Here is a 19,639-nt window from a genome sequence, read left to right as displayed (position 1 = left end):
CCAGCTCACGATTATGCAGATAATGAAAAAAAATGGTTACTCATTCAAAGAAAATTCTCACGCACAGTTGAGTAGGGAAATAGAATTTTGCACAGCTGGTTTAAGGAATGCATTTTTCTAGTACTGTGGGACAATGTTTGGAGAAGCCCTATGAGGATACATCTGTTTCCACTGTTGTCTCTTTATTAGCAGTTTCTTTAATTGCATTCAACTACAGGTTTTGTTGATGCACATTTATCTATGCTGTTGTAATCGGCCAATATATGTTCTGACTCATTTTTTCTTTGACTTACAGAGGTATTAGAGCCTTAAGGTATAACTTAAAGCAGAACATATTTGCATCACAACAGAATGTTTTATTACCGCACCTAATCCCATCTCATGGGAACAGACTTACTTAACTGACTACTTTTCCCTCCACTTCCTCCCTGAAGTTGCTGTGGCATTTCAGAAGCAAGCCCAAAGTTTTTTTTTCTGCTCCAACCCTGTAAAAGTGTTTTTATGCAGCCCTTTGTACAGTATGTAGAAACAGGCTGCAGTGCACAAGCTGGGTCCTAGTAGTAGAGAGTTATAGGTAGCCACAAGACATGAAGTTAGCGAGTGGCAGAAGCCTAGTTGTACTGCTGGAATTACAAAAGCCAATACTAGCATGCCAATTTATTGGACTTTTACACCCACAGAAGAGTTTGATTTAGCCAACTATTTTCTAGGAATAGCCTGCATGCAACAATTCATTTCTACACTCTACTGAAGAAAGTAAAATCTCACCCGTGTCATTTTAAAAAAGTCTAAAGATGGACGATTCCACCGTACATCCTCCTCCCGTCTGCGCTTTAGCCGGCTTTTCTTTTCATTCAGGACACAAGGCTGTGAGCGGCACCTCAGCAAGCCCTGACGCCGGCTAAGCTCTGGTGTGGAGGTGGGAGTGCTGTTGGCTGAAGGCAAGAGGTTTCCAGTCTCGGTGATGTGCTCCTGCGAGAGGGAGAGGCGACGCCTACGGTTAAAGTCACGAGGTCCTCCAGAATTCCAGCGGATACTTGAACTTGTGCTTCCCTCACTACTGTCCACAAAGCCGCTGCTCGCAGAGGAAGGTCGGGGTACTGGAGACGTGTTGAAGCTGGTGACCGTGAAGACACTATTTAAGGACAAAACATTTTGTGGCAAGCTGATACTTGTGCTTCTCTGTAAGTTTGCACTCCCGTGACTGTTGCAGCGCTGCAAGGTGGCGCTGCCGCCGCTGTTGCATCGTCTCTTTGACACAGGAGTCCAGACTTTTGAACTGCCGGGTTTCCATGGTGACCGACAGCGCGCCAGTTCATCCGGCTCAGAGAGTGACCTGCAGTGTCGTTTGGTAGGCGGAGCCAATGGCTGCCCCGAGTTTTCATTAAGGTTTAGTTCACTTATCCATCCTGACACCATAGATGTGCTGGACGATTCCTGCTGCCATTGCAGACTCACGTTGTTAGCTGTGCCTCTACTGAACGGGCACACTGGGAAAGGGTAAGCTGAATTTTTGGTGGCATCAGCTTGGACTGGACAACCCCCATTTAAAGCTTTCCAAGGGCTCTCTTCTAAAGAGGAAAAATGTAAGGGAACAGAAAAAAATAGGACACAGTTAGCTTACATTAATAGAGATATTATTTGGGTAAAAACGAATAAGTTGGAAGTCCTAGTTCTCTTAGCTGTGAAGGTGACACTTAACTCTGCATCTTCACCAAAACCCAACCCTCTAACATGAGCTAGTTTTGAAGGGGAAGATTACTATGGGAGAAGTCTGGGATTTCAGAGTAAAACCAAAAAACAAACAAAAAAAACAGTATGCACAAATTCTCTTGAACTCTATATCCTAATACCCAGTCTTTGTACTTCAGTATAGCTACTGTGAAAATGTGAATTACTTTTGCACATTAAGAGTTATTGATAGATTAGCTCTAAATCATTTACAAAGCACAGCACTCACAGCACACCATTTTGTACGTAAAAAGCTTGCACAATAGAATGTTGATATTAATAAGCATTAGTGGCAAATTTACCTGCTGCTCCACAGTCTACAAAAAATATATTAACATTGAGACCAGTAGCACTGAACCACCATAAATAGGGTTGAGCTGGTTCAACAAATCTTGTGAAAAATCCAGCAGGTTGGAGGGCTTTTTTGCTTAACACCAATTAAAATCTAGCAGATAACTATGACCATTTTAAGCCTATAGGGACCACAGATAATTTTGTTTTTCTCCACAATGGAGATATACTGCATACGTAAAGCCAAATAGTTATAGGTTTGTAGTGTTTTTTCTTTCAAGACACCACATTATGGAAATCCAAGGCTTATGTGATGTCTGTTCATTCTTTATAATGTGACTAAAAGCTTTAAAAATAAAGTATTGAGAAATCTTATTTTAGGAACTGTTAGTTAAGATTGTTTTTTGGATAGTGGAACATTTGTCCCTCCCACTCATATCATGACACAAAGCCTCTGAAAGCCCTATGTTAAAGTCCACCATTCCCCTTATTTTACACTTTAAAACCTTATACAAATTTTACTGTGAATACAGACAGCCCACAGTGTACAACTTATGATCTGAAGTGGCAATGCTGGGTTGGAGGGGGAAAAAAAAAAAAAAGAAGTCTGCCAGCCAAGCCTCACTCTTTTGTGAAACTTTTCTTTGAGAACATTTTGCACATTTTACAGCTGTTCCCCTGCATTATAGAGTGAAGCACAAGAGGACAAACAACAGAGGCCTAGGATTTGCAAATTGAAAGGCAGATCATTGTCCTGCTGGCCAGTTAACAGCTCTTCATGCTTGGCTAGAAAATTTGCTAATTTAAACCAATTAGCCAAGTAAATTTCACTCATCCTGGGGGTGTGGTAATAAAGGATGAATTAAAAGTTAGTCTGTATTCGCAAAAAGAAAAGGAGTACTTGTGGCACCTTAGAGACTAACCAATTTATTTGAGCATGAGCTTTCGTGAGCTACAGCTCACTTCATCGGATGCATACCGTGGAAACTGCAGCAGACTTTATATACACACAGAGAATATGAAACAATACCTCCTCCCACCCCACCAGCAGGACAGTGGGGTGGGAGGAGGTATTGTTTCATATTCTCTGTGTGTATATAAAGTCTGCTGCAGTTTCCACGGTATGCATCCGATGAAGTGAGCTGTAGCTCACGAAAGCTCATGCTCAAATAAATTGGTTAGTCTCTAAGGTGCCACAAGTACTCCTTTTCTTTTTCCCAAGTTTTTAAAGCCTGTTATAAGAAGTAATGAAGATAAAAACTTCATCACATTAAAGTATAGTAGAGCAGAGTACTACTTTTAAAGCTGGAGGTAAAAATTCTTCTAGGTTCACTGATTAATAATATTTTATATATGGATCTTGAAGATGGTCAGGAATGCAAACCCATGTTCACAGGTGACTCTAAACCTCGGACTGCCAGAAGACTGGAAGGGAAGATGGGATGGATCACTCCCACTGCCCTATTCTATATGCTCCCCCTGAAGCTGATATACTGGCCCCTGTTGGGAGACAGGATACTGGGCTAGATAGACCATTGGTTTTACCCAGCATGAAAGTTTTTATATTTCCACTGCAGCTTTTTTTTTTTTTTTTAAGTACCAACAGGCGAAAGTTGATTTGTTAAATGCTTTGAGGGTTGCAAACCCAAGTAGCTACAAGTCCAGACAGCTGGCCTATGCAAATATATATTAGAATTCCTTTGTCCTCCTTCCTCCAGTCTTTCAGATGGGTACAGTCATATGTGTTTTGCCTAAATTCTTCTGGGCAGGAACCATCCTTAATTCAGTGTGAATAAAGCACCTAATACAGTGAGGCCCTGATCCTGCCTGGGACTTCGAGACACTACCGTAATGCAAATTTTGTTAGCATCTAATTTTAAGATCTCTTAAAAAGTCTGGTTCATGTTAAAAAAACCCAGAAAACTGCTCAAAGTCACTGATGATTTTACAGTAAGCGTGCTGAGACTAGTGTTGTTTGTAAGATGCTGTTGTAAGATTGTGCGACTGCTGTCCCCTTGAGAACCTCAAAGAAACAAAGATCAGTGTCTCAGGAGACAATCCTACTGAGTAAATGAAATGTACCACCCCTTATAAAGAAATAAAGCGGATGTAAAATTTCAACTTTTCCCAAGTCAAAGATGTAAAAAAAAAAAAAAAGCCCACAATATGGCAGTAAGAATGAAGAAACATAGAACAGTAACCAGATATCCCAGAACAAAAACACCACACACACACACACAAAACATGCAGGTTTTCCTATGTCAAATAACACTGGACATGAACTTTGACTGTTTCCATCACGTTAACAGGTATTTGAGAGCGAATTTATGGTTTATTCTATATTGCAAAGCCCTATTTTTATATGAAGATGTGTAAAGAAGTTAAAGGTGTGGTTTTCTGCTATGAAGAAAGCCTGAAGAGAAAGCCTTGACAGAACAAAACGGTAGTTTCTCTGCATTTGTACATCACAACAGATATTGAACAACAAACAGTAACAAGGGGTGTTACTATGCAAAGCAGATCACAAGTACAAAAATTAACAACCAGTGATTCCCAGTATTGTTCCAAGACCCTCATAAGCCAGGAGGCTGTATAAGAGCATGCTCCAATCCCCTCCACCTTATTTCAGTAGAAAGGCTGCTTACTATACCAATTACCTCAGTAAAAATACGGCTACGATTTCAGGGGGAAAAACAAAAAACAAAAAACTTACCATTGATTTCGAAAGGGAACAAGCTGCCACTTTTGTTCAGCTTCTCAGATGAGTACTGAAATTAATCAGAAAAAAAATTTCAACACCATACAACTACACATGGTGTGAAAGGTAGCGAGCATAAGCCTTAAGGAAAATTTAAAATATTTAAAAATAATATAGATATAGATATATAGCGAAACTGGGAATAATTAATGGAATGACCATGTTTCTGGTTGGGAGTCTTAAAAAACTCTAGTCTAAGTTACTGGTAATTAAAAAAACCTAAGTTTTCAATTTTTGGTACAGTGCTATATAAGAATCCAAAATATCTTTCAAAAAGCTTTCAAGTATTTTCTGGGTTGAAATATGAACCAAATAAAGTAATTCCAAAGTTGAATGAATCTATTCCTAACTCCCAAAAAAAGAATAGAGAGCTTTGGATCCACACCTAAAAATTATTAAACAAAACAGCAGGAAATTGAAATTTAAGAAGCTGTTGTCTGAATTTTCGTGCTCGTATGGTATTGAAAATTCAGATACCTGAACAGCTTTACTAAAGCCATTCTAGTCTTTTAGGTGAACACAAATTTAGACTCAATTAATACATAACTAAGGACTGGATAAACATATGACATTTATAGGGAAAAAATATTTGTTGCCCTTTAAGAGTGTGTTTTGCTATGTTTTACTGATCTTTTAGCAGATCGTCTGTGTATTTTGCCCTTTAAAAAGTAGACTTTTGACAATAAAATTGAATGATTGCCAAAGAATAGCTACAGTTTTTCATACAAATCATTGCAAAAATTGATCAGATACATCATGTGACTTCTAGGTATGGTTACTATATGTGCATTCTATAAAGTCCTTAGAAACAAGTCTACTGCGTAGTAAGGAGAGTTTGTACACTCAGCTTGTCTTCACTACCGGGGAGATTGATGCTGCTGCTATCGATGCAAAGTGAAGACTTGCTAAATCGATGGCAGAATGCTCTCCGGTCGACTCCGGTACTCCAGCTTTGCGAGAGGAGTAATGTAAGTTGACTGGAGAGCGTCTCCCATCAATGCAGCGCAATGAAGACACCGTGGTAAGTCGACCTAAGCTACATCAACTCCGGTTACGTTATTCACATAGCTAGAATATCGTAACTTAGGTTGACTTACCCCAAGAGTGTAAACAAGGCCTCAATGTTTTTCCTCCCAGTTATCATAAATTTACATGGAACAGTGACTAGATTTGTCTCAGATATGTAGTGTAGCTTGATATCGAGCCTCCTAATAACTAAAAGGCAAATTAATAACACTCAGATTGGTATAGAGTTTTTCTGGGGATGGGGAGGAAGGACTGATTATTTTAAAAACATGCCCTCTTTAAAGAAAGCTTTTTTTGGACCTCGCTCTCAGTATTAAGCCAAAAAAAGATAGTATTGTTCAGAGACTTCCTTCCAGATACAAGTTCAGTTTTAAGTAAACATCCTTGGGCAATGGAGCATTTTTGCTGTTTGCCACAAAGTGCAACTGGCAGCTTTAAAACCTTGAACTTCAAATTCACAACTAAGATACTGAGTAGTGAAAGGACAGCTTGCTTTCTTTAAAAAAAATCCTACCCAACTACCTACCACACAAAAATGTCTGCATGTCTTATAGACTTTTGTCTATGCTTTTTATCTTATATTTTCTATATCTGCAGATGCATTAGCAACTAGCTACTTAATAAAGCACAATCTTTTTCTAGAAACAGCAAGAGTCTTAGGATACCAGGACTAATTTAGGTTTCAAAGTTTTAAATCGAGACTGGTAAGGAGCATTATTTCATTCATGTTCATCTTGTAAAACTGAATTTTCCCAGTTACATAGTCTATAACTTTATTAATATGTAATATAATCATTTGTGCTAAACTAGGAGTGAGGCACTCTTCTGTTCTATTTACTAATTTGAGATAGGTTTCAGAGTAACAGCCGTGTTAGTCTTCACAAAAAGAAAAGGAGTACCTGTGGCACCTTAGAGACTAACCAATTTATTTGAGCATAAGCTTTCGTGAGCTACAGCTCACTTCATCGGATGCCGATGAAGTGAGCTGTAGCTCACGAAAGCTTATGCTCAAATAAATTGGTTAGTCTCTAAGGTGCCACAGGTACTCCTTTAATTTGAGATAGAAACTCACACTATTATTGTTTTGAGGAGCAAGTGTGGACAGAGTGACAATGTGACAAATTTAAAAAGACTTTTAAATAGGTTATTTAAAGATCTCCCCTCCCCTCCAAATTCAGATTACCATAGGCATTTCAAGTATACTGATAACTGTGTGCTAGAGAAAATTACAGAACCAAGTTTTGGGGAAAACCATAGCTCGAGGGAGGAGGGTGTACACACAGTTTATGTCATATTATATAATGAAAACCAAGGTATACTTCATGAGTTTCCATCAGCTTCAATTATACCTTGTCTTTTGCTTTAAACTGGAAACAGTATTATCTGTATGCCTTGCACTGGGATTGACTAGAATCCTACTGGAAAACTAGAAACAATTTAAGGTCCCATTTGGAGAAATGTCAAAACCTGTGTCCCAAACCATCCCTTGAAAAATGACAAGTCAGTAGAATGTTCCTTCCATTTATATAAGTACAGTATTTGCATTTTAGGGCAGATTACAAAATTATATTTTGTGAACCACAATGCTATGGAAATTCAAACTATTAAAACATGGAAACAAGAATACTTAAATCTTAGAAAACTGTACATCTTCAACCACAAAAAAAGTAAACGACTGAGAGGTAAGTAAATCTTTAAACAACCTTTTTAAAAAAAGGACTCATTAAGAAACCCAAAAAATCAGGATCAGTTGGACTAAGGGCTCAAATTTGGACCACATATTTAGAAGGGCCAAAAAAACCAACAACAAATCACAGAATTGATCCCAAATTTCCTGCGTGGGCCATCATTAACTGAATGCCCAGATGCTTCCAGGGAGATCTGGTAAGAATACATTTATTTTTTAAAATATTTGCAGTTAGAGTAACCAGACAGCAAGTGTGAAAAATCAGGACGGGGTGGGGGGGTTTATAGGAGCCTATATAAGAAAAAGGCCCAAAAATCAGGACTGTTCCTATAAAATCAGGACATCTGGTGACCCTATTTGTAGTCCAGTTATTTGATCAGCTTCATGTTCTAACTAATCGTAAACCAAGCAATCTTAACCAGTCTATTAGATCTTTAGCAGTTACAACATAATCTAATACAAATGTCTGGAGAACATTGTAATCATTCTTACACAGTACAATACAGGTCAGAGGCCCTGTCTAATAGTCATAGCTACTTCCATCAGTCCTTTTTTTCTTTCTTCTGCAAACAACTCTTCATAGATGGGGTGGAAATGGTTAGACTGATTCTTTACAAGCATTCACTTCAGACAACACAAATCACAGGTAAAATTACCTTTTTACATAAATTACTTGCATTAGTAATTACTGTAACAGATACTCATTCTTTGCAGACCAGGGTTCAATAATTGTCTCTCTCAAAAAAAAGTCAACATACCATCTAGGAAAGGGAGAAGAAATCATTGGGTCCTTTGTGCATGCACTAAGATACCACCATGATAAGACCTTTACTGTATGAGCCTTCAAGTGCCCACACACTGTCAATGTATCAAGGGATATTTAATTACGCCATCTCCCAAATCTAGCCTTCAAATCTTTCCACTGGTGGTTGGGTCCAGGAGACTCTTCCATTGCAAATTTTTCTATACAAACTAGCCTAAGTAGTACTGGCTTATATAAAAGCCTTCTACCTTGGTTATATGTCAATACCCTAAAACTTGAAGTCATAGGTATTACTATTCAGCATTTCCTTCCTTCCTTCGCATACCAAAGCTCACTTCCATGAAAAAAGTCATTACAAAAAAACAGGCAGCCCCAACATGAGAACCATCAGACCAAAAGCAGCAGTACCAGCAGCCAAAACCTCTGACTATTCTTACCAGCTTGGATAAACTTATTCTGTATGTCAGACACATCTGCTCAAGGAAAAAGAGTTTACAAAGCTCACTAGCCATACCCTCAACCCAAGGGGATTGCAGTATATTTTCAGCACGTTCTGTAGATATACTTTCATATCAGCCAGAAATCATCTAGTCTAATTTATAGCTCCAGATACAAAGATCGCAGAGCCCGCCTTTCTGACTCTCTAGCATGGTCCCTGGTTTTATGGCTTCCTCTTCCTAAAGGACAAAAGGGCGAGACAATAAGACATTAATAATACTAGCTCTCCTTTTGGCCCTTAAATCCATAGTCTCCCCAGCTACTGGAAGAGCTATCTAGTATTCTGTTGAGTATTCCACTCACCAGTAATCTCCTATCTCAGGATCCAATTCTTCATACTCAGCAGGCCCAAAGTCCTCTTGAAACATGTGACCTTATTTTCAGAAGTGTTGGGCATTGAAAACTATTTCTGTATGCATATCAGTCAGTGTCTCTGAACCAGAATATTTCAGAATATTAGTTCCAAAAATTAAACGGCCAGAATGTCATGACTAATGAAATATCTATCACCTTTTCCAGAAGAGCATCAACTTTGCAAGTCAAATGCACTATTTGTTTTATATGCCCCTTCCCCTCAAAAAGAAAGAAATATTTAAAGCAACTATGACCAGCACTATTGGACTATTAACACTAGTGCACGATGGTCTTGGTGACGGCACAGGAAGAGCATAACTTTTCATGGTGACCTCCACAAGACTGCTACGTAGGCTTCTTTCTTCATCTGCAAGTAACACTAGACAGAGGACAGGTTTCAGAGTAACAGCCGTGTTAGTCTGTATTCGCAAAAAGAAAAGGAGTACTTGTAGCACCTTAGAGACTAACCAATTTATTTGAGCATAAGCTTTCGTGAGCTACAGCTCATTTATCAGATGCATACTGCATCCGATGAAGTGAGCTGTAGCTCACGAAAGCTTATGCTCAAATAAATTGGTTAGTCTCTAAGGTGCCACAAGTACTCCTTTTCTTTTTACTAGACAGATGTTGCTTCATCTGTCTATGCTATTTTCAGAAGTCAGCTCTGGCAGCTCTCTCAATCCCATCTGCCTCTTATTTTTCTTTTTCCCTCCCCCCCCCCCTTTCCTTTTTTCTGTTCCTACTGCTTGCTTTGTCCTATCAGTCTTCTACTCTCCAGATAAATGGATATGCTGAGCATGACAACAGAACTTTCCCATTTGTATATGTGCTACATACAGTACCAATCATCAGGAGGAGCAACTCTTGTCTGTTACGTTAGTGCCCTAGAGCCACCTACTGAAAACGATCAGTCTTCAGAAATAGTCTCTTGGTACGCACAGCACTCAAACTATCTTTCTAGGTTCTTCATCATCAAGAAAGCCTTTACAGAGTTCCTTCTCTCAGAGGAGAAGCCATCCTGATCTGAGATTATCAGAGTATGAGAAAGAAAAAATTTCTCAGTAATGACAGATAAGCAGTCAAACAGTAAACACTAATTATGGGTTTTGGTGTCCCAGAAACAGGTTCTTGTAGCACCCAGATAGGATAAACAAAGATTCACGATGGAACTCCAAGTCCAAGCCATAGCACCTACTAAAACTACATCAGTGGTCTCCAAAGCGGACTGCGCGTACCCCATGGGGTGCGCAAGACGATCGATTGGGGGGCGCAGCAGGAGGAGCACCGCCAGAGCAAAAGGGCGGCACGGCAGGAGGAGCACTGCTGAAGGGGTGGGGAAGGGGAGCACGGCCCTGAGTCCTCCGGCCCGTGGAGGAGCAGGGGCAGCCGTGCAGCCAGCAGCCGGAAAGAAGCAGCACTTTCCCCTTCAAAGCGCCGCTTCTCTCCAGCCGCTGGCTGCGCAGCTGCCCCTGTTCCTCCTGAGTCCTCCGGCCCATGCACCGAAAGGGGCTTTAGAAGTGCAGGCCAGGGCCCCAGGGCCCCCTTAGCCCAGAGCCCTGAAGCCCCTGCATTCCAGGTGGCCCTGCCTGCCGTTGGGGGAGGGGGCAGCTCCCAGAATCACAGCTCCCAGAATCATGGCCATGGGGGTGGTGCTCCGGTGTGCAGAGCAACCTGCACACAACCTGCACCAAACAGGAGCTGCCCCAGGTAAGTGCTCTGCACCTCCTGCCTGCCCCAGCCCTGAGCCTCCTCCTGCACCCTAACTCCCTCCCAGACCCCACCCTGAGTGCCCGCTGTATCACAAAGTGTTAAACCAAGATTTTCAAAAATAATAAAGCATATTCAATCACATTGCTCTCACTAATATTTTTTTTTAGTGAGAGCAAAAAGGTATTTTGTACTGTTAATATAAAATAAAAATTTTAAAAATTATTTCATCTTTATCTCAGTTTAATTTCTATGTTTTATAATTTACATAATATATTACAGTAGTACATGTATATAATTTATACATAAATATACATATATTGGGGATGCATGCTCAAAATTTTTTTTTACTGATAGGGGTGCGCGATCAAAAAAGTTTGGAGACCACTGATCTACATAGACAAGTCATGTCGTTGTCCTCCAAGACCCCTTGAAGGGAACTCCTGTAGCCAAATGTGCCTTAACATGACCCAGAAGAGTGAGGTCCACTGAAGAAACAAAGAAATTTAGGACAGAATGATTTACCTTGTTCTCTTGGACACAGCCTGAATTATATTTGCGTCAGTGTCATACTGAAATTAAAAAAGGCTCAAGTCTACTTCAGAGAAAAAAAGGCCCTTTCCATTTCTAATTTAAGACCTTAATGAGAAAGGACATTGGCAGGAAGAGGCAAGAATACCAGCAGCATGATCGTGGTAGAATGTCACAGGTGATTCAAATGACAGATTTGAAATCTTGTTTTAAATTGGCAAGCAGGAAACCTTGATTTAAATCAATTTTAAACGGTTTTACATTTGCACTTTTTTGCTATTTGTCTAAAGAAAGGTTGATTTTTACTGGTTGGTAACCATTAAAACATGTTGATTTAGAACAAATTATAACATTTTACTCTAAATTTGGTGATTTTTTTAGTAACCAAGAGGATACATTTTGTATTGCTATGGTTTATTTAAGCAATTTATTCTGATGTTTAGCTTACTTTTTTTTTTAAAAAAATAAGATGTTTGAAAATGAAGAATGATACGTTAGGACTGTATAGGGAGCCTGGGCACCTATTATATGAGGATTCATTTTTTACTTGTGATTTGTGTCAAACCCTTTTGGATGGAAATTCAATTAACATGCACAATAGCAGCATTATAATATTTTTAGCTAAATGAAGCATCTTAAATAGCTTGATACATAAGAAAGTTTATTAAATGGGTTTTTCATTTAAAGCTAGCTGATTTATTAAAAGGAAGTATTACCTGTAGTTCGTGAACTGATTATTTCTCGCCACTATGTTCAAGATTTTTGAGCTAGTAGATCTCATCTTTTCACACCTAGTTTTTTTTGCAGATTGAAAAGGGAAAAACAAGTTTTCCCGCTTTTTCGATTCCCAGTTGGTTTCTTAATTTGGGATGAACTAGTCTTTGACCTGAACTAGTTGAATGAACTGAAATGAAGAAAATATTGTTCTGCACCTGCAGAACAGGTAACTGCTGTCAAACTAGGTTAGCACTTCAATTTCTGGTGATAGATGCTTAAGCCAGTGACTTCCACCAGTTCAATGGTTTGACTTTCTTTCAAACTTGGTAGCAAATACATACTACTAAATACTTTTTTTTATTTAATTAGGGATGTGAATTAATTGCAGTTAACTCAAGCGATTAATGCAAAACAAATTAATTAGATTTAAAAAGTTAGTGGTGATTAATCATATCTTTAATTGCTCTGTTAAAGAGTAATAGAATACCAAGTTAAATTTATTATAAATATTTTTGGATCTTTTTCTACATTTTCAAATATATGTATTTCAATTACACCACATATACAAAGGTACAGTGCTCACATTATTACAAATATTTGCACTGTAAAAAAAGTATTTTTCAATTCACTTCAATTACTGTAGTGCAATCTCTATCATGAAAATGCAATTTAAAAATGTAGATTTTTTTTAACCTAACTGCACTCAGAAATAAAATGTAAAACTTTAGAGCCCACAAGTCAATTAAGTCCTATTCTTGTTCAGCCAATTGCTAAGACAAACAGTAAAACATACTAAGTGAACAAAAGTGGTTGCTTATAAGTAGGGCAACCATATTTCCTTATGCTGAATATGGGACACCTGGTAAAATTACTCATATTCAAGCGAGTTCAGCTGCAATCAATCAGAACTATGCAGTACAAACATTCAAATTAACATCAAGTGACTGAGCCTTGTTAAAAAGAAATACTGCATAGTTGGATTCTTTTTATTTACCTTATCTTTAAGGTTCACACAGGTAGGGGTGACACACCCCTACCTCCAACCCCCCCCCACCCCCCCACACACACACGGGAAAAAGTAACACACACACTCCTGTACACTGCTCTTACTTGGGGGTGACCAACCGACCCAACCCTCCCTGCCCGGTGCTCTCCACCCTACATGCCTAGCTGGGCCCCTGGGACAGACCCGCCTCTCCTGGTACCTGACGCCACATCTTCCAGAGGCTACAAGTCACAAGGCTACCCAGGGTCACATGTCCTCTCCACGATTTCTGCCAGGGTTCACACCTGAACGTGACTAGCAGCAGCCTTGTGGGAGGGAAGGGACGGGAGGTGCTTATAGGAGAGGGGGCAGGGATAACTTGGCCCCTGTCTTTGCAGAGCTCATCTCTTCCCCCTCACTCCCCCTAGTGTGGCTGGAAGCAGCTTGTTTCTGTTTCATCACCTGCAAGGAGTAAGCTGATTTACAAAACCAAGTTTTGCTTAGGGGAACCATCAAGATGTCTAAGTGCCAAAACTGAATAGCCATGATTACTATAACCCTAGTTCATCCTCCCCATTTCCCCTAGTTCAAACTTGTTAAATGATCCCTCTACAAAGTTCTCCACAATTACCTAATATACAAGGCTTGTGAACAGTGCTAGATTCATAGCACTGTTATCCACAGACCAGATACAGCCCTTGAAACAGAGTATGTTTCTCTACTCAACCCCACAAGTATATCCCTACCCCTAAATTTCCAGTGAGTACACTAGTAACAATTTTCAGAGTAGCAGCCGTGTTAGTCTGTATCCGCAAAAAGAAAAGGAGTACTTGTGGCACCTTAGAGAGTGACAAATTTATGCTCATGCTCAAATAAATTTGTTAATCTCTAATGTGCCACAAGTACTCCTTTTCTTTTTACTAGTAACAGTGTAAAGCTAGCTCAGACTCCTAACTCATGCAATCCTTAGTGTTTCTGATGAAATTGTCCATGACAATCGCCCTCTAGAATTTATTTCTCACAGAGTAAAGCATCAAATGATAGCTACTAGCCAAGGAGTCAAACCAATGTGCTAAAAGTGAAAGGGTGTAGCAGATTGCCCCCACTCAAAGGACATACCATTATTCAACACAAAGCTGTGTGTTCTGCACTTTTTTGTTGTTGTTGTTGTTTTTAAAGTTTGCTGCTTTATAATTCCTGCAGTAGAACTAGGTGAATAAATGAAGGCCGCAATCTGCTGTCAGGAAAGCATCTACTATCTTTGCAGACAAAGCATTTCATCATATCTTCTCAAGGCCCATCATAAGCACATATCCATGCCTTCTAACTAGCATTCATATTACTTGAGAATGCCTCATTTATTCATTCAGAGGGCTAACAAAATTTAAGTGGCAAACTTCTACAGAAATTCAAAAAATAAGATTCTCCTGATCTCCAATGCAACACTTACCCATCCTTGGTTCCCTCTAACCTCAAGCAAATAAACAAAAAAACACATATATTAAGAGAACCTTAAGGTGATAAAGTCAAGCATTCAAATATTAGGAAACGACAGAAACCGTGTACGACAAAGGAATTCTCCCTTTTTCACCACAAAAAAAGCAGTAATTACGTATTTTAATACATAGATAGATGATCAAGCAATAGCATCCATGCCATTCAAATTAAATGGTAGAAAAGTTACTTATACTCTACTCTTTCCCATCCCCTGGTCTACTTAAGCATGAAAGGTATAGTGATCTGAACATTAGAATAGGAGTCATTAACCCAAAGTTCCTCTCCATCTGTAACCTTGGACCAGGTAATGTGTCTGTTTCGCCCTTGTACACAGTAGATACAGTTATGAATAAACAGAGGTCACCATTTAAAAAACAAAACAAAACACTTGCTCACTGTAAGTGGATGACAGTATCAAATACCAGTCCCCCTCTTCCCCCCTGTGTAAAATAAAGATCTCATAACAGTAACTGCTAGCAAATGTTTTCAACATGGTAATCACTGTGACTCCACAGCACTGGGAATATGTTAGTTAATGCCTGTAAAACGCTTACCTGACAAATAGTATCAATCACCACAGAAGAAAGCCTTTTCTCTTTTTATAAATACATGGATTTTGGCTGAAAGAATTTCATTTTTATATGACTGAAGTTCAAACATTACTATCTGAGCACCTGAACCCCAAACACATAAGTTTCACTCCCCTCCTACATTTAGGAACTCTCACCCGTTATGTCCCAACATAAATCCATAAATTTAATTTAATTCTCCATTCTTGGTTTTGGTGTGTATTTTATGAAAGTTGCTTCTTTGCTACCTGCTACTTCAACAAGCTTATACAGTAGTTTGGCATATCCTTACCAGGTGAATATTGTATGTTTTACACGTCAGATCATCCAAGCTCTGGTTCTGCAGCTTTTCCGTTATTAGTGTTACCATGGTAGTTGTCCCTTTGCCACTGCTCACACTGGGAAGTGTTGAAGGCTCCTCTGTGTCCTGTTTCAGTATTCGTGAGCCATTTCTGATTCCGTTCTAAATTTCAAGATTTATGCTTCCATCTTACTGCCAGAGTTTATATCCAAAGGCCTTCAGGGTATCATGTCTGCTTTTCTGTAAAGTTAGAGGAAAGGGGGGAGAAGGGGGAGTCAGCTTTGTACCCATTAAATTCTTTACAATAACTGGATTTATATGTAAGGACCTTTCACATATAGCCAAAGATGTTAGTGCCCCCAAATTTATCTTGCATTTTTTCCCTTTGCCTCACAGATTACAGGTCTCATTTCACAAAGTATGGCTCCTACTGGAGTTATACTGATCGCTGACAATTACCACCACAAAGGTGGAAGTCACATCTCAGTAATTTTGCTTGTCAGCCCTTTTTTCCTCTCTTCCCACAAGACATTCTACACATCAAAAAATACATTTAAAAAAATCACTAAAGCAAAAGTAGTGACAGGTGTGTAGAAAAGCAAGTTTATACAAGAGGAAGGACAAACAAATGTAGAATCTTGTTTCATAAAACAGGAAAGATCTTCAGGCTATTCAACATAATGGATATTATGTTTCCCAAATAGGCAAATCTAGCTGAAAGATTTTTATATAAACAGAACAGCGGTAGAGGGGATTTTTTTTTTTAATATATTTTCTGCTTTCCTATATTTCTAGGTAGATGTGTATATTGACCAATAATGCTTATAAAAATGTATATTTAACTATTATAATTACTGATCTTTAGCTAAAATTGGATCTTAGCATTATAAAACATAAAGCTGACTGGAAAGGTAAACGTGCATTATAAAAACATTTTAAATTGAAGAGAACATTTCCTTGGTGAGCAATAAAGAGAAACCAACAGTAAGCTCACTGCTGTGCATGCTGTGCCCTGGTCATCCCTTACCTACCTTTAGTTTTGCTATCACTACTATCACCATTGCCCAGAAAGTAACCTCTCTTTCATCACTCTTTTTCAAAGATCATTAGCTACCTACTTACATCAACAGTCTTACCATCAAAGACACCCCCCATCATCTTTGCTCATTTTCTCTAACCCTCTCCTCTTGTTCCTTGCACTTCTCAATGCAAGGATATAAATCTCTCCTTTTCTGGTTTTCCACCTTCTACCTTGGACCCCTCTGACTTCCAAACTCACTTCTACCTTGATCTCAGCAATAATTTCTCTATGCCCAACCCTCAGTGAGCTATTGTCCCTTATTTTAGCTTACTTATTTCAGACTGTCAGCTTTTAAGTGTAGGAACACATCACACTGCCTTTGTAAACACATATGTAAACTGATATAATTTTTATTTGGTACTAAGTCAGACTGATTCACTTTAAACCATGTGCTTTGTGAAGCATCAGGAAGAGATGCTACACTTGCGTTTATGCAAAACTGGAACAGAGAGCTATTTATACCCAAGCACATATTCAGAGATGCAAGTCAAATGTAAAAGTAACCAAAGACTGTTTACTGTTCAGAAACGTTTTGCAATGTTGGGAATGGCCAAACAGGAAAAGACCCAACAAATTAAGAGAGGCACCAAACCAACAAATTTTGTTTACATTCAATAGGATACATTTTTTTTAAAAAAAATTTGAATTTGTGATAAAGAGACAAAGTGGGTGAGGTAATGTCTTTTATTGGACCAACTTCTATTGGTGAGAGAAACAAGCTTACACAGAGCTCTTCTTCAGGTCTGGGAAATGTACTCAGAGCATCACAGCTAAATACAAAATGGAACAGATTTTGTGTTAACCATGTATGGTAAACAATCTGTTCCATCTTGTATTTAGCTGTGACGCTCTGAGTATGTTTCCCAGACCTGAAGAAGAACTCTGTAAGCTCGAAAACTTGTCTCTCACACCAACAGAAGTTGATCCAATAAAAGACGATACCGCACCTACCTTGTCTCTAATATCCTGGGACTGACACAGCAACAACACTGCATACAATTTGTGATAAAAACAGATTAATCTAAGGAATATTGGAAAATTTTGGAAAAATATTATTTTGTAAATTTATATTACAAACGTACCTCAAGATTTTGTATATGTATTTTAAATATGTCCAGTATTTTCTACCTATACTAATCAGTTTGCTAATAGTAAGCCAGAGGTTATTTGGGTACATGATTCAAGTTAAAACCATCTAAAACCTAGGTATTACCCATACAATACTGCCTGATTATCTTTAAAACTGTAACCTAGAAGTACATCCTGAGAATATAATTTCATATTCTAGCCCTACATATCAGCAGATTTCTTTGGAAAGAGTAAAATTGATGGGATAATATAAATATGCTGCTGTCACCCTTCCTGCCCCTCACTCTACTCTCATTTTACTTTCCATGAAGTAGGTATTGTTTGTCTTATCCTAAGCACCTGAATGCTTCCTAGGAGCACTGCAGCTTCATTGATCGGTTTCTACAGAAATGCAAGCTAAAAGCACAATGCTGTCTTCCTTTATAGGCACCCAAGACTCAAAATATTTGCCAATGCCTCTACTGAAATCCAATCAAATCTCAGAATCAGAAATTGATTCTACAGAGCACTGATGCACTCATCACTAAGAAGGATGTGATGTTTTTTAAACCAAAGTAAAGTATCTGCCATACCATACAACACAACATAAGGCTGCTTTCATGTTCTGGTGTTCTTATATCTATAGATGCATGCACATAGCCAAATTCTGCTGTTCTGCACAGGCAACCTGATTGATTTCCTTGGAAGTAAGTGGGCATAACCAAGAAAAGGAGTCTGACTCAAAGTCTAGAAAGCAGTAGCATTTTATCTGAAGTTGGGCTTTGCCATTTACTATGCTTCCATCAATTCAGACAGAGGCATATATTTCATTTTGACATATTAATGCAAAGGCTTTCAGATTAAGAAACCGTCATAGGACAATTACTACAGAAGGGCAGCCACCAACTCCTGCTATGACTGATGATACACAAATGAACATTTACAAAAAAATGGATATAGAAAGTACCAGCTAGAACAAGCCTATATACTAAAGGCTTTTCTTTGCATCATATTGTAGAAACTTAAACCTTAGTTCAATAAATGCATCATATTATGCAAAGTAAGTGGAGGGGATAAGGCTGCTAGATACTAATTTTTAATCAATTGGACATTCCAGACCACGACTTAAATCCAGGAAAAGAATTCTTGAACCAGCAGGGCAAACTATTTCAAACTCAGATTAAGAAACCAGCCATCAGGAGCTGTCACCTTTATTAGTTCCAGACAATCACAAAGATGGATAAGTTACTGGGTTTTTTCAGTGGAGACTCATTAAGGCAATTTTCTGTTACTATGCAACTTACACTGCTTATATTTTCCTCTATAGGAACTGTCATTACTAAGACTGAACCACATGCATAGATATAGATCTATTTTGTATCTTCCCTCCTTGTCCACCCCACCCACCACACACTTCTTCACCCAAAACTGATCATAGAATCATAGAATATCAGGGTTGGAAGGGATCTCAGGAGGTCATCTAGTCCAACCCCCTGCTCAAAACAGGACTAATCCCCAACTAAACCATCCCAGCCTGGGCTTTGTCAAGCCTCACCTTAAAAACTTCTAAGGAAGGAGATTCCACCACCTCCCTAGGTAACGCATTCCAGTGTTTCACCACCCTCCTAGTGAAAAAGTTTTTCCTAATATCCAACCTAAATCTCCCCCACTGCAACTTCAGACCATTACTCCTTGTTCTGTCATCTGCTACCACTGAGAACAGTCTAGATCCATCCTCTTTGGTACCCCCTTTCAGGTAGTTGAAAGCAGCTATCAAAGCCCCCTCATTCTTCTCTTCCGTAGACTAAACATCCCCAGTTCCCTCAGCCTCTCCTCATAAGTCATGTGTTCCAGTCCCCTAATCATATTTGTTGCCCTCCCATGGACTCTTTCCAATTTTTCCACATCCTTCTTGTAGTGTGGGGCCCAAAACTGGACACAGTACTCCAGATGAGGCCTCACCAATGTCGAATAGAGGGGAACGATCACGTCCCTCGATCTGCTGGCAATGCCCCTACTTACACATCCCAATATGCCATTGGCCTTCTTGGCAACAAGGGCACACTGTTGACTCA

The 19,639-nt window shown here is 39.0% G+C and overlaps 1 protein-coding gene across 7 annotated transcripts in view; it reads right to left on the bottom strand.

Annotated features, from left to right (window-relative positions):
• FAM53A (family with sequence similarity 53 member A) overlaps window positions 1-19,639 on the bottom strand; it is a 98,303-nt gene that overhangs the window by 50,658 nt on the left and 28,006 nt on the right. For all 7 annotated transcript variants that reach the window (XM_084626867.1, XM_084626873.1, XM_084626868.1 and 4 more), the window contains 3 exons: window positions 15,407-15,655; window positions 4,736-4,790; window positions 769-1,571 (listed from right to left, as the gene is read on the bottom strand). In XM_084626867.1, the coding sequence (XP_084482993.1) occupies window positions 769-1,571; window positions 4,736-4,790; window positions 15,407-15,484 (936 nt within the window). In that variant the 5' untranslated portion in view covers window positions 15,485-15,655. The remainder of the gene's footprint in view (window positions 1-768; window positions 1,572-4,735; window positions 4,791-15,406; window positions 15,656-19,639) is intronic.

This window comes from Lepidochelys olivacea (genome assembly GCF_965140295.1).
Source record: "Lepidochelys olivacea isolate rLepOli2 genome assembly, chromosome: 4".
Classification (NCBI taxonomy): domain Eukaryota; kingdom Metazoa; phylum Chordata; order Testudines; family Cheloniidae; genus Lepidochelys; species Lepidochelys olivacea.
Note: the sequence above shows the minus strand (reverse complement) of the source record. Positions and strands in the feature narration are given on the sequence as shown.